This window comes from Falco naumanni, chromosome Z (genome assembly GCF_017639655.2).
Source record: "Falco naumanni isolate bFalNau1 chromosome Z, bFalNau1.pat, whole genome shotgun sequence".
Lineage (NCBI taxonomy): Eukaryota > Metazoa > Chordata > Aves > Falconiformes > Falconidae > Falco > Falco naumanni.
The window spans coordinates 63,089,993-63,106,258 of NC_054080.1; the positions used below are offsets into that span (position 1 = coordinate 63,089,993).

The following is a 16,266-nucleotide window of genomic DNA, read 5'->3' on the forward strand; positions in this document are numbered from 1 at the left end:
CTGATATTTCTTCGAGGATGTATTTGTGAGAGGAGCATGCTGTGCCTGTACGCTCACTCCTGTCTCTCTCCCGGTGCAGCGGGGTGTGAACTGTGTATCAGCATTTGGGTTTCGGGAAGGAGTCAGGTCTCTGGGAGGGAGTGTTCTGCCCGGTGGGAATGTGCGTACATAGTGGAGCATACCTGCTCACATGCAGAGACTTTGTCTGTATGCCACACGTAGCATCGCCTCGTGCTTCGGGCCCCAGTGTGGACCAAAAGCAACTTCAGCTCCAGATCACTGATTTGCAGCAGGGGGATTGTAGCTGAGGGGATTCCCTTCCCATTTCAAACCCCAGCAAACCACCTGATTCCCATCACTTACCAAACTCCAGTGCTCACTGCCTGTGGAACCCGTTACACAATTCCTGCACAATTTAATTTCGCTAACCCAAGCAAAGAATATACATGATTTTGAGGAAGCTTGAGCCACTTTGCAGTATAATGACCATGTTGGTAAAGTTTGGAGGAAAGTGCAGGTTGTTTACATAAAATAAGACTCAAAATTTTGGGGATACAGAAATAGTAAAAGGAAGTTATGATACATCGTGTCACATTTTACATCTGCTTTAGCTCTTTGTTTTCTTTGACTTGTGATTTAGAATTTTGTAGATGGGGTTTTGACAGGCTGCCACTGAGGAGGGTAACATGCATTTGCTGCTAGAAGTGAACTACAGGCAGCAGGTACCACATGATTTGAAATGTATTCAGAATTATTTTATTGTCTTAAGTACATATATACACACACACATCTGCTGAGTCTAGACTGCTAAAGGGCATCTGAAACTTCACCTGAAATTCTATTTTATCTCTATTTATGTCATTTCAGTTTTCCTTGTGCTTTGTGTGGTATGTCTTTGTAGTCTCTTTAGCTGAAAGGCACAGTGACTTTCTGTGACTTTATTACTGTAATGTGATAGTAAATATCATAATATTGTCTGATCTAGCCACAAAAGTTCAGGAAGGGAGAGTTTAATATGTTTAGCTTTCTGAAACTTATTAACAGTAGTTACTAGGAACAAAAAGGCCTCTGCTAAACCTCTTCCATTCAACCACAGTCCTATGAAGAATAGGCTACTTCATCAGCCACTGTATCTATTTCAAAACTGATTTTTAAAACAGAAGTTGTGGGCAACTTCCAGAATATTGTCTCACTGCTGTCCAAATGGCATTGGCTGGACAGGTTCCAGTTTTAGTCAAAAGGAAGAATAACTCAAAGAAACATGAAATAGGATAATTTCAAATCCTACTTTTAGCAGAAATGCAGTTAGTGGCTTTACCTGTATTTGACTAAATGCAATGTGTATGAGGTTATTTTTGGGGCTGAGTGAACTTTTTACTTCTCATCAAGATGAAGTGAACCTTTTTATTCCTTACTTCATTTATAATTCACCATCTGTCTCCTATATTCCCAGTCTTCACAAACACAAGGACCTGAAATATTTCTTGGAGAAATATTTGACCTCTTTTGGAAGGTTTTTGAAACAGTGAAACACAATGACTGTGTATGATAGAGAAACATGTCTCTTTCAACCAGCTACCCCAGATGTCTTTTCTCCTGGTGCCCAACTCTGTTTCCAATTTGAGAATTTAAAAATTAGGAAAGTAGTGCATAAAACATTGGGTTAGTGAAATTAAAAAATACCATTCAGTACAGATACTAGGGTTCAGCCTCACTGCTGCTAGCCTAGGTTCCAATACTAAAGATCCTCATCTGCACTTGACTTGCTACTGTAGTACTGTATTGGGTCTTGCTGGGCCCCACAGCAGCCCTCACAGTGCTGTGCTTGGTTTGGTAGCTGGAACGGTGGTGATAACACACCAGGGTTCTGGCTGCTGCTGAGCAGGGCTCACCCCGCATCAAGGCTGTCTCTCCAGCCTTCCCCTCATCCTCACCAGTCGGGGGGGGAGAAGGGGGCAAGATACCGGGAGGGGACATAGCCAGGACAGCTGACCTAAAGTGACCAGGGGGATATTCCATACCATGTAACGTCTGCTCAGATATAAAAGCTAAGGAGAAAGGAGGAGGACAAAGGGGGGGGGCATTCATTGTTTATGGTGATTGTCTTCTGGAGAAACCGCTACAGGTACTGAAGCCCTGCTTCCTGGAAAGTGGCTGAGCATCGTCTGCTGGTGGGAAATAGAGAATAACAACTATTTTCCTTTGCTTCTGTGCATGTGACTTCTGCTGTTGCTTCATTAAACTGCCTTTATCTTGACCCACAAGGGGTTTTTTCACCTTATTTTCTCCCCCCTCTATTCTGCTGAGGAGGGGAGTGATAGAGCAGCTTGGTGGGCACCCGGCATCCAGCCAATGTCAACCCATCACATGTATGCTTGCAGCATGAACACATCATCCATAACTACATGTTCCAACACAAAAATTACATACTAGGAAACTCTATGCAGAACAACACAAACAGAAAGAGCTGAAAAATGGTACATGCTGATTGTCTTTGTTTCACTACTACTTTTTTCTTTTCTTGCCTGTTCGGTGTGTCTGTTGTCTCTTTCATGTTTGGCTTACAGACATCTTGGAGTCAAGGGTTGTTGTTTTGTTATGCCTTAGAGCAACAACATCCTGCCCTCTAGTCTGCACTTCTAGATATGAAATCAATACAAAGTAATGATAATGGTCGAAGTACTGTTAGTTCATACCCTTTTCACATTATCTTTATAGCTATTGCAATTTGAGAAAGATTGTAGGAAGAAGCCAGTATCAAATCCAATCTGAAAAGTAAAAACTTAGAGCTTTCTTTTGAGACAAATTATCTGAGAAAATGAATCTTAATTTCATTCTTCCCATCACTTAATTTTTGTTATTCAAACTTGTGGGGTTTACTTTTTCTCTGTATACATCTCTTCCATCTTCCTACACGTGAAGCAAAGCTCCTTGCCAAAGTCCTATTTTAGTATCAGTCTGGAAGGAACTGTGCAAATGCTTTTAACTAAAAATCCCCTATTGGGCATCTGTCATAATATTCACTCCAGTGCAAAGGAAATCTGCAGCAGCAACATCTGAGTTGTAGAACCAGAACGTGCCCCTGAGCTCACAGATGCAGCTTTATCTCCAGCTATATCAGCATAAAAACTGGGAATGGGCCAAACTATTCCATTCTGTATTCACACCTTCTTTACACAGAAAGGAAACTTAGCTAGAGGAGAACCACAGTGTATTCCAGCAGTGCTCCTGTAACGTACCCCCACAAGTCACTTTAGATACAACCTGTGTGGGACAGAAAAGGAATCCTTCCTCCACATGGTTGAGCTTTTGTTCTTCCGGGGAGAGTTACCTGCCAGTATGACGGGCTGCTAAGGCAGTAAGCCCAGCATATAGGGAAAAGGCAACTATGAAAAAAACCTCTTACATGTCTGTTATGGGCATAGTAATGGCTTTTTCTTCTACATAAAAGAAATTGGGGATGTATGGAACAAAGCCTAAAATATAGTCCACCATTCAGTCCAGTCAACAAACTCACACTGTTGGTGCATTTATTCATAACACTCATCATTTTCCCCATCCCTGTTAGCTGCAGTGCCCATTCTGTTTCAAGGATTCGTACAAATGCAGAGGCATGGTACCAAATAGCGTGAATTGTTTGGATAACCTCTCATGGATGGGTAAAATAACTCCTGAGAAAAAAGCTGTAAAAGCATTGTAAGAAAAATTACTTGTATTTCCTAGCTGTCTAAAGTGATCATTTATCCCAATAAATGATAATTCTTCCAAGACAAAGCAGGCACACTTCTAAGTGTCTGGGGGAGAAGCCCTGCAAACATGTTTATGGCTTTTTAAAATATATTGTGTGCACAGTGCTGGACTAGAAAGAGTAGTTACAAACAGGGCAAGGTGGCTGGATAGAGAAGCAACATGTTAAACGTAAAATTTTCATCGTAATTTAATTTTTATTTCTGATTTTTTCTCTTTAATGCTTTTAATTATTAGAGTGCAAAGATGTGAACAAAGTGGCATATTGCCCACTGGTGCTGAAGTTCAAGTTCTGCAGTCGAGCATACTTCAGACAGATGTGCTGCAAGACCTGCCAAGGACACTGACCCACAGAAAGCACAAGAATGTGCCTTGTTATTACCATTGTGGAAGAGTGTCAGAGTGTCCACTGAAGAGAGTCACACAACGCAATGAGATTGACGTCCTTGCAAATGCATTACCCTGTGGAAAACGTAACCACTGGTCAGCCCCAGCTGACAGGATTTCAATATTATTTTAACTTCTGTGAAGTGGGATTTATTAATCCAAAGTGCTGGACACAGTATAAGGAGGGCATGCCAAATTGGAAAGATCCACACAACACATATAGAATAGCTTACTGTGGAACATTTGTGTTCTTTTGACTAAATCCAATAGTCTGTTTACCTCCTTGGACCATTAAAATAATTTTTATTATGGACTTAGCAATGACACTGAATCCATTTGTATTTAAAACTGTTTAAAATGTAGCTGTTATGACTTGGTCTACTATGAAAGTAAAGAAGAATCAAAAAAAAAATTTAAGTCATAGCTTAAAAATGTTAACTATTTTATCTCACAACACAGCACCACAATTTAAATTATAAAATGAGCTTGGAAATGTTATTTAAGGAGCAGAAATTAAAAAAAATAATATGTATTTTTCTTTCATTCCACCTAATTCCCTTTGGAGTAATCCATATTTCCTGAATACTGCTGTGAGCCATATATAAAGCTATACTAAACCGAACAACCATGAGGGACTTAGTTTTAAGAGGTGCAACAGTTATTGCAGTGGTGCATGAAATACAAGTGTGCTATGAAACGAAATTAAATCTGTGTTGCAGGTTTATAGCCATCTTACCATTGTACAAGTGAAGCTGAGATTTCCACTGAAAGGGAACATATTTCAAAATCATGGAGGAGGCAGACTCCCAGCAGTGGTGAAGACCATGTTGCCAGCTGCTTCACTACTGCTATATAGGTTGCTTAGAACTTACACTTTTGTTTACAACACCAGCCACAAAGAAGAAACAACTTTGTGGGCATCTAGATCTGTTTTTCTTGTTACTTATGATTCTCCAAAACTAAGGAATTCCAGTGCAAAAGATAAGCCTACTGTGTAATAGCAACCATCCTTTGCAAAGCTGAAAGTCAAAATGGATTCTCGGTATTCCCTTCTTTGATACCATAGCAGAAGTACATTTGTTTGTGAGGAAGAATATGTGAATGTGCAGTTCAGGCGAACCCATCCGCATGGGCAAAGTTTACAACCAAAGAAAAACAACTCATGGAGGTATCTAGGTTGTGTTCAAATGAGAAGTGAAAAGTGTGCTTGAGCCAAGAGGCCTGTTGGACTATCAGGAGTAAGGCACACTGGAAAAAGCGTGGCTGGAATGAAGTCTAGCCACCTTACCCTAAATGCCCAGGTACATATTTAGAGCTAGACCATACTTAAAGCTAGGGGCAGTTTTCAGCATGAGACTGGAACAAACCCATGCCTCTGGATTAGTAACCAGATACCTTAACTATTCTGCTGCCATACTCCACTTATTTTGTTATTACCATATTTTTAATAGTCACCAAATACTTGGCTTTTTAAATGTGAAACCAAACATTCAGGAATCTACTATAAAAAAGCTAATTGTCTTGTTCCTCTTCCCTTTCACTTTTCAGTAACAGACTCAATAAGGAGGTAAGAAAAGTAGGTACTTGTTTATATTAATATATTGTACTTGAACACTTGCATTTTGCAGCAGGTACTTGATTAAGTGCTTTTGTGTCCAGCTATGCCTCCTTTGTTGTAATGCAATTAAAATTACATGAACAATGTGTTACAAATTCTAACTCAAGTAGCACTTTTTTTAAAAAGTACTCTTTTCCATGAAAAATAATTCCAAAATACAAGATTGAAGCGTACCAGTGTATTTTACCAATAACAAGCCAAATGTGTTGCACACTATTTACTAATGTGAATTAACATGGAACAATAAGTATTGTTAACAGGATTCATACTATGAAATCCCTCCAACATATTGACAGTCTGTCCGTGGGGTTTTGTGTAGCCCATGTGTTCATGACCATCAGATTCCTGTCATCTGCTACCTCTTGCCATTATTTCCACTTCTGTAGGCCTGTGACCAGTGGAATTCATTTTCAGTTGGCTCATGTGTATTCACATATGCTTATCTGCTGCTCTCATCACCATGTAAACAACTCCTGTTAAAACTGACACCAGTAAATAAAAAACCCCACAGTCTTTGGGAGTTGCACATAGACATTAAGGGCAATATGCAGTCCTTCTCTGTTAAGTGAATCGACTTTGTATATTCTTTTGACAAAACACCTTGGTGCTAGCATGTCCTGGCTAGGTCAAAAATACAATGAAAGGGAAAGGGGTTGCTATGGCATTCCCTAAGCAACAGACCTCTTTGTATCAGGGTCCAATTTTCTCCAGGGCATGATTTTGTTTATCAGCTAATGTGTCTTTTCAGCTAACAGGAAAAGGGTTTTCTATGTATTCGAAAGAAACTTTTTTTTTTTTTTTACCTCACTTAGGACATTAAAATTGAAAGGAGTGTTTCCAAAGACACATTTTGCTCTCTTACTGGTGCTAGAACACTAGGGAGTCTGATGTTTACTCTACAACTTAACAGCTCTGAGGTTGGAATTTAAAGAACTCCCTGGAGCAAGGTTGAATTGTATCGTTAAAGGGAAAACACAGAATGTATGTGGATTTACAAACTAAGCAACACTTCAGACTAAGACTGAAAAATGAAACATAATTCAAAGAGAAATAATTGGTTTCCACAGCACAGTTCATTGCTGCTGCTACACTGTAGCCATCTATGTAATCTAAGCTAAATAGTGTTATATTCCTAAATAGTGACAAAAGGACTATTTGTATAGGCTATAAATATGGCAGGCCTAGAATCAAATAGTAGAATATGAAATACAGAAATCAATCTGATGCCAGTACTTCCACTGAGCAACACTATCAGCTAGAAGAAGATCAAAACAGAAAGAAAAATCTAGAGATTAACCCCTCAAGGTGTATACACCCAAAAATAGTCCATTTCATTAGGAACTTTGTAATGGAGTGAATGTCACATAGATATCCTTAATAATACAGACTGAAATTACCTTTGTATTATTGTGATTAGTTGCTTATTATTTTATACTCAGTATTAATGTGGTACACTGTTACTTTATTATTTTTGCTTTTGTAAATTATATTCTAATTTATTGTCAAGTTTCTTAACACTTGTTCTACATGCATTCTCCTGCTTGTAATGAAAAAAAATATTGTAACACTTGATGCAGTGAAATTCCACACCAGCCACAGATTTGTTTTTAACATAGATAATTTAGTAAAATAAAACTGCAGCTTTTAAGAATGATACCCATGGTACAGTTGTCTATTCCCTGATTTAACAGTTACTAGAATTCTGTATGCTTACCATTTGCTTCATCAAATGCATCAAAATATATACAAGATGTTTTCTTCCAAGTAACATCTATATGTTATGCTACAATCCTGTCCTTGGCAGCAGCAATGTTTGTCATATATCAGCAAAAAAAAAAAGGAAAAGGAAAAGTCAAGACCGTGGTCATGTACATTGTTAGATGATATTTTAGCCTAAGCAGTAATGTAGATCAAGAATTAAATTAATGGCAGCAAAAATATCCTGTACTTCTTGGAATGATTTGATTAACAGCTAGTCAATAATAACAATAAAATGTCCTTCTTGCATTGAGCTTTTAAGGTTTTATCTGAAGTTTATCTGAAGACATGTTGTTTTTTAATATAAAGAAGAAAATTAGAAGACTTGGTGCCACTGTTGCTGAGAGATGATTCTTATCTGTTCCAGTAAAAAAACCTTGTATGGAGATCTCTGATCAAGTCCTATGAAATACTTCTTGTTTCTCAGTTAAAATCTCCTTTCTGATATAGTGAAAATCACCCTACTATTATGAGTAGGCTGTTAAAAGTAGAGAAGTTTCATTATTCTGATAAGGTTTTTACTAATTTTGGTTATTCTTTTTTATTCTGTTTACAAAAAAGAATTAAAAAAAACCAATTACCTGTTTTAAAGGTACAGGTATTTCTACTTGTGCTTTGTCACAAAGTTTTATTGCCCTACAGATTTGAAGTTAAAGATGGCATAGTCTTAGTAAATAACAGTCTAATAACAGTTTTCTCTGTTATTCCAAAACTGTTGACTTTCCTCCCATACATTGACACTACAAGTTACTACCCGATAGGTTTCCTGCTATTTGGTTTTTAGTGTTATTCTTTCCCCCTGGAGTGTTTGTATTTTGAATGATAATGACAAACTGGGTACACCGAAACAGATGTTGTTGTGTTCCCCTCTTTTCCTCTTCCTCCTCCTGCCTTAAACCTACCATCACCCATGCTGACTACAGAATTCCTGACACACAACATACCCTTCAGTCTTCTGAAAATGTGCTCTTCCTGCACCTAAACTTCCTTCTGGAGCCAACCCTGCAATTATAATTCTCTGTTACACTTTTTCAGTTTATTTCTTGAGGCAGTGGACATTACTTTTCCTGAGATACTGGCTTTTCCTTTCCCTCATTTCCCTAGCTATAGCCCACAGCCGTTCCTTCATCAGTAAGCTCCCTGTTCTCTCTGAAGCCATCTGACCTACAAGAGACACTTTTAAATATCCTCTGTAGAATGCTGAACAGGCCCTGGTTATTTTGCTAACTTATTTGTTATTTTTTATTACTAGGAACTAAGATCCAGGACTCTTCTGTGGAGGTTTACTGCAGCAGACTTTGGATGAGTCCTGTGAGCCTCATCTGGACTCAGCCAGTCATCAATCTAAGGGTCTTAAGAGAAGACCATTACTAAGCCGAGGCTGTCATTCTGCAAGAAGTGACACCCTATCTGGCCGTCTTCCCTTACCCACAAACAACAATTAGGTGGAAGGGATGGATCATTGCTTCTGTGTGGTCCCTCCAATTTTTGTCCTAGACAGAACAGTGTAAGAGCATTTGCATGCAGTAATCAGGATGGAATCCCAAACAGATTTATAAGGGCTCAGTCAGCCACAGAACAACGTTCACTATAGTACTAGCGACTTGGTAGTTTCCCAAATATATTTGGCCCAGCTGAAGGAGGAGTTCATGTCCAGTTTAGGAAACCGAGCCTCTCAGAATGTGGTATGGTGTGCATTTAAGGATACTGTGTCCCTTAAACTGGCATTTTACCTAAGCACTACAGGTTATTTATTTTCTTCTATTTCTGCACATCACTAACATTTTCATTGAGCTGGACAGGCTACAAGACACATAGTTTATGCTCAGAGGTCATATAGCTGCCAGTCAGAAAATTACTGAAATCTGACCTGAAAAGGATATAAGTGTGTATCTCTGCATTAAGAGTGGGAAGATGCCATTTCTATAAACAGGCAGACCTTTTTAGAGAAGACCTAGCAAGATCACTAGATAAACGATCTCACTTCTTTAGCAACCCTGTTTGGAACAAATTCGTTGGATCACAGCTTGAGATAGAAAAGGAAGGTTTTGGGAGCTAGAAGTGAAGGCTCATCCAAAGAGTGCTCCAGGCTTCAGTTGCCATGACCACCCAGCGGGATCAGATTTGGTGTGGTTGATAAGGGATAAGCCATGACTTTTGGAAACTGGATTTCTTCAATGATAACCCCATCAAAGTCAGTGTATTTGTTTATTCTTCTCCCCATCCCCCTTGACATCAAAGTCCTTATAATTGTACACACTCTTGCAATGTTTATAACATAACAAAATTATCATTCATATTGTTTGAAAACCCATCTCACAATATGATTTCTCTTTTTGCAGTGAAGATCAGTCTTCTATGTAGGATTCAAAGTCTCCCTCCCCTTGGAAGCAGATTGGTACTAACACTTCGTACGCCGCTTAGCTGACATAACAGTTTTGCACATGTGGGAATGTCTTCCAGTTATATCTTTATAGAAAGACACAGACACCCAAGTTACCTGGAATTTCAGGAAGGCCAACTTAAGTTGAGAGTGCATTTTAAGTTATTATTGCCACATTTGTTCTGAGGTCAGCTATGCTTTATAAAACAATTAATTTTACAGAAGTGCAGTGCACGTAATAGGGTCACTGCCTTCTAACATCTGTCAGTACTGATCAGACAGGGTTAGGGCCTTGCACACACACAACAACATGTTTGAAAAATTTGCAGTCTCATTTCTGGGAAGCTCTCTTTCATTCCTCGGATTCCACATACTGGGAGAGGACTTCTCTTCCCTCTATCATCTTCTCCCTCCTGCTGACTGCTTCTCTTCCTCACTGCTTTCACATGTCTGTGGGTCTCATGTTTGGTGTAGAGTACTGCTGTCTTTGATCTGATACTTCAATGTGAATGTTATTAAGGGTTTTCACATCCATATCAACAATGTTGTATGTTAGAAATGCTATTTTTAGGCTGGTTTTGTGAATTAGTTATTGAAGTGTAAAAAGTAATAGAAAATTTAAATAAGAATTTAAAGAAACAAGTTCTAGAGATGCATTAATTTATTTTTTCAAATAAGATACCAGATAATTTTTCACATTTTTTCCTACCTCAATAATGAAAGACCCCCTCAGTATGCTTTTTCTTATTATGAAAAACACTGAGGAGCAAATATGAACAGAAGGAACTGAGCCTCTCTTTTGGTCTCTGAGTTTCTCTGTCACATTGGCCTTTGCTATTGAAATGCACTATCAAAACAAGACCTTCTGCGGTAAAAAGGAATCTCAAAACATTTCATTTGGTCTTTCTGGCTCAAAGTTTCCTTAGAAGTTTATTTACCTAAGATAAGGTTACATTGTTGAAACCATCCTGCCAATTAGCAGATAACATTTGACTTCAGATGTATTATTCTTGACAAGCATTTTGTCAGGGATAGGGCTGGTAACTGAATTTTCTAGGGAGGAGTGGATATAAGATGGCTATAATTACATGTATCAATTAACTGTATCTTGCTCAGAGTCCTTGTGAAAGAGAGTGCAGAACAGCCTGTATAAATAACAGGGGGGAAGAATTTAAGTTGCCTTTCGCACCAGACACAAAGGGGAAACTGAAGGGAAGCATACTCCATCCTGGGTTTTTCAGTGAGGTTTAAGAAGTTGGCTCAGCTTCGGTTGTCATTGCAGTCCTTGGTGAAATATTTGTAAAGCTAAAGGTGGATGGCCTGGATTCTATTTATATGGATATATTTTTTTAACTTTCTTATCTTCATCAGCCTAACAAAGCTCTCGAGCATTAAGACAAACATCCTTCTGTAAAGGATCCTCGCAAGGTTTGTGAAGTTGCAATGCTGTTTTTGCCACTTCATGCAGTCATGGTGACCACAAATTTTAAGGAAAGAAAAACTGCTGAGAATGATGTGTTTGGGGCCTTGGTTTCATGGCCCTGGATGTGTTTCCTCACTCTCTGCCTCCTCTAGATGGAAAACTGCCATGCGGCCCTTTCCCCCCCAGTATGAGCAAAACACATTTCTGTCCCCAGAGGCTCACTGGCTGCTCCTTGGCACTCCCAGGCTGTGGGCAGAGGCTCAGTAAAACGGGTGGATGTGGCTTCAGACATTGCAGGTGCCCCTGTGGTGCCTTGGCAGGGCTGCACCGAATCAGTTCCCCTGGTACCTGGCCTTCCCATCACCTGGCATGCATGGTGGGGACCGGCTGCACTCAAGAAGCAGGCTCTTTCCAGGACATCTTCCAAACTTGGCCAGCAGCCTCCTCTTAGCTTCCCTGCCTGTGGCACCAGCTGTCCCTCAGCCCTTTCTGGGAGACCAGCCATGCCCCGTGGCAGCCCAGAGCGGCAGCCAGGACACGGTGCTGGTGTGCACAAGCCTGTCACAGGCCTGGCTGGGGCTTGGGGTTGCCCTGGTCACTTGTGTGGTGTGGAGAGCTGCGGAGCTCCAAGCTGTGATGGGTCCCCTCCACGGGCAGCTGGCACCCGAAGGCAGGCTGAGAGCTGGCTGTGGGCCAGCTTCATGCTGGGAAGTCCCAGATCTGGGGAGCACCTGGGCAAGAAGCGCCTGTGGTCCTCACGGGCTGGGCTGGGCTGAGCAACCACCGCTGCCCATCCTGTGGCTCATGGCAGCTGCCTCCTCCCCTGGGGAAGCGAAGGGGACACCACACTGAGAAGCCACACAGCTCCAAAGAGAGAAGTCCCCACATGTGAGCAGGAAGGCTCAAGCTGAGGTGGAAGGCTGCTGGTGGGGCACAGGGAGCCACAGTGGGGCTGCATCTCTGGGGCACACACATCGGCGGGGCTTCTCAGTGAGGGAGGGAAGTGGCTGGGCTGGGACAGCTACATAGGGGCCAGAGGTTAGGGAGGGAGGGTGTGGAGTGGGGGGTCTGGGTGGGTGTGAATGGCTGAGGAGATCTCAGGTAGTAAGGGGATCCTGCGGCAAGGATGGGATGAGCTGGTGGAGACCACACATCCCAGCCAGAGATGCCCCTACAGTGGAGAGGAGATGGCTCCTGTGGGTAGACGAAGTGTGGAAAAAACTTGTAGAAAAGCCTTAGGCTTGTGGAGGCCAAGGGGACTTCCCTTGCAGAAGCTCAGTCCTCAGGATGGAGAGTGGAGGGCCCATGCGAGGCCTGGGGAGACAGAGAGACCCCTGGTCAGTTTAATCCCTTCAGTGAACTCTGGTAGTGCTATGTATATCGTTAAAAGAAAGAAGCCATGGCTCTTGGTGCCTTGCAGCAGTGGGCTGGACTCTATGTTTCTTTGGATAGCCTGTTTTAATTGGCTATGCTGTATTTAGCAGATGAGTGATCTGCAAATGATTACAAAAAGTAGCAGTTGCAAAAATGATGCCCATAAATCTGCTTGCCACAAGGACAGCAGCATTCTCGAATGCCAGATGCTTGCTGAGTCCCGTGTAATTCTGCTGAGCTGATGAACAAATGCTTACAGCGTGTGTTGTCTCTCAGCTGGTCGTCAGGGTAGTGAAGAGCTGCCAAGAGGTATGTTGCTTGTTAACAGTCTGAGACCTAAAGCCTTCAAAACAATAAACCTTGAATGTCCTTTAAAAATAAAAGGGTAAGAAAGTGGTAACATGTTTTGGTAAACTTTGGACTAAAATTTCGTACATTCCTCTGTGGCTTAAGCAACTTGATTACAAAAGCAGTCACCTTGCACAGAGTGTCCAGAATTGTGCAGTGGAGTGCTGTGGTTATGTGTAAAATGCCAGCTTGCTTTTGCACGTGTTTTCCTTCTTATATCATGTGTGTCATTCAACTGGGTATGTTTATCTTTATTTTGATCAAATTCATGCTGTTCTCAGAGGCTGCTTTTAATGGGCCATACTTACCTTAACTCAGTCTATGGAAGTTTGGAAAAAGATGCACAGATGAATAGTCAGCCTTACTGCTCAAAAATCTTGAGCCAGGATTTGGAAAAAATCATGAAACTTTGGGGAAAAAAAACCCCACATGAAATGAAAACCAAACTTCTGAGTTACTAATCTTTTATTAGCATTTAAAAAAAAAACTTTATGGTTAACTTCTTTCATTTCCCCCCCCCCCCCCCCCCCCCCCTTTATACTGAGGGAAAGCTAGAAAATCAATTTTGTAAGGTTGAGAGGAAAGGTAGGAAATTCAACAGCTGGATTCATGTTATTGCAGTAGTCTTTCAGTAGAAAACACAAATACTTTTCAGATGCTATAAAATCACAGGGGCTAGCGGAATAAATACCCTATTATCATTAAGAAGGAAATGCTCACTACACTTTTTAGGAAGTGCCAGTTGCACTTTGTCAGTGCAGGCAACTGTTTTATAAAATCTTAAGCTTTGATCCCTATTTTATAAAAATAATAACCTGATTTAGTGAAATGCTGCTTCTTTCTGGGTCATTTCAAGGCATTGCCTTCCAGCTGGAAACTGCTATAGCGCAGGGGTATTCTGCCCACATTCACTTTGTCTCTAATGTCTGTGATCTTCTAGGAAAGAGAGCCGTGCCATACCAACTCTATACTCATTAGTAAACCCTCAACAACAGTCTAGCAGCATCCTGTTTTACCTGTATTACTTCTTTTGTGAAGATGCCTAGCAAACCAGAAGTAGTGGTCTGCTGAAGGACTACTATGAGAGTACGAAGGTAATGTTGTCTTCCTCCTACAACAGTCTTGCTCTGCCAGGGAAAGTCTATCTGGCGTAAAGTCAGAAACCTGATAATCCATAACCAGCTTGGAGTGTGCACACATACACCCAACGCCTTTGGCTTCCTGGTTGTTGTGTCTCTGTTGATACTAGCCAAAGCTGCTTAGACAGTCAGTTGCATGAATTCCCATTTGAACTGTCTTTTTTTATTGTCCAGATACTTACTTTCTGAAATGAAGGATGCAAAAAGTGGCTGCTTTTGTCTTGGTGCCATAGTATCAAAATATAGTTTGTCTGGTTGTGACTGTAGATACATCTGCTATAAATACTTGCAGAGCAGCATGAAGCCAACACAGCATTGTTCCCAATCAATTTTTAATCTGAAAAATATACTTTTTATTAAAAGATTAAGAAACAGTGAATTCTTGGATATCAGTAAATTTAATGAGTAAAGTATGTATAACTAATTATATTAGAGTATTTATTACAATGCAACTGCTAAAAATCTTGAGAAAATAAAAAAAATAAATCACAAAGATACAATTTAAAGTAATTTCTAGTAAATAAGCATGAAAAAAACCTCTCAAACTAAAACATCTTTTGCTCTTTAGAGGCAGATAATCCATTCTTATTCCAGTGCACAAATTTGATTTACAGTGCATTTCAAAATATTTATCTTCTCTTTAGGGTTTCCATCACTGCCTAAGCCAATAACCTGCTGTGTTTGAAAATGTCTGGGCAGTAATTGTCATTGTTTGTGAAGTTATTTTGGAAAATAGTGAGCTTCATGGCATTTTGTAGATTTAAGGAATGCAATTACCAACATTGTATACATAATCCAAGTGACCTTCTGGCTTCAGAAGCTCAAACCCACAGAAAAAAAGATTAACAGCAGCGAAATGTTTGTTTAATTTTTGTTCTGTAGCTGGTCAGTCATAGGTGGATTATGTTATAGGCAGTTTGGCAAAAACATGATTGGTTTAACAATTCCATATAAGTACATAACAATGTTGAAATAAACATACAAGAAAGAATAAGATTTTTCTGGGTGGATAGTCTGACCCATTTTCATACTTAAGTATTTTATGAAGGACTCTGCTGATATGATGGTATCTGGGTGCTCCTGTGATATATAGTTGGAGGACTTACCTTTACAGTTTTCTGAAAACTTAACAAGAAGTTATATATCGAACTCTTTATCTTATATATGAATGTGTTAGATAAAGGACTGAATTTCCTTCAGTGTTTTTAGTTACAAACTGGCAGAAATTTTTCCCAAACTATGTATTTTGTCTCCTTTTTCTTCTTAAGATTCTTTTGCAACCTACCATGTGGTTACACAGCAAATATATTTTTCTGATAGGCAGATGTTGAAGAAGTGGTGGGGATAAGGGGATTTGAAGAATATTTTGGAATTTCAGTTCAGATTTCAAAATAAAGAGCACAAACAGCATTTCTGACTCAGAACTAAAATTACAAGTCAGTCTTTAAAAGCTGTTAGCAGTCTTCTTTAAAAATATATACAGGTACTAGGAAAAATACTCACAAAGCATTGTTTGGAGAAACAGTTTTGAAATTTTAAAAAAAAGATTTTCCCCCACGATCCCTATATTGCTTAACTAACATGCAATTGCAGTTAATTGACAGCAGGAAAATGTAAAACCCACTTTGGGCACTTTGGGTCTCCTTTCAGTTCCCCCTTCTTTCTTCCTTATCTGATCTTACTCTCAGCTTACTCTGTTCTTAGTGGATCTTGGGGCATTTTACAGAAATCAGTTCATGCTTCAGAAAGTTCATCAGCATTTGCAAGATCATGTGTAAAAGAGCATACACAGGCACTGAGGTGTTTATTCAGTGATGATCACTTTTGCATTGTGTCCATGTTATACACAACCTTTGGACATTCCCAGCTGTATCTTATACTACCTTGTCATAGTTGTATTTTTCTGTTAAAGAGGAATTTTTTGAAAAGCAGCTTGGAAATGATTTTGTGCCAGAAGTTACCTGTCACTACCTTTTTGAAATCTGGCCACTAGCAGTCATATTTAAAACTTAAAAGTTATAACTGTTTTATTCCATTAGTTCCTGGAACGAAATGCCAAATTATGTAAGTTGCATGTTACAACATTTAT

The 16,266-nt window shown here is 39.9% G+C and overlaps 1 protein-coding gene across 1 annotated transcript in view; it reads left to right on the forward strand.

Moving 5' to 3' along the window:
• Window positions 1-7,406, forward strand: part of ADAMTS6 (ADAM metallopeptidase with thrombospondin type 1 motif 6) — a 158,658-nt gene extending 151,252 nt beyond the window's left edge. Inside the window, exon 25 of the mRNA XM_040580586.1 lies at window positions 3,985-7,406. Within this exon, the coding sequence (XP_040436520.1) occupies window positions 3,985-4,094 (110 nt within the window). The 3' untranslated portion in view covers window positions 4,095-7,406. The remainder of the gene's footprint in view (window positions 1-3,984) is intronic.
• Window positions 7,407-16,266: the final 8,860 nt, after the last annotated feature.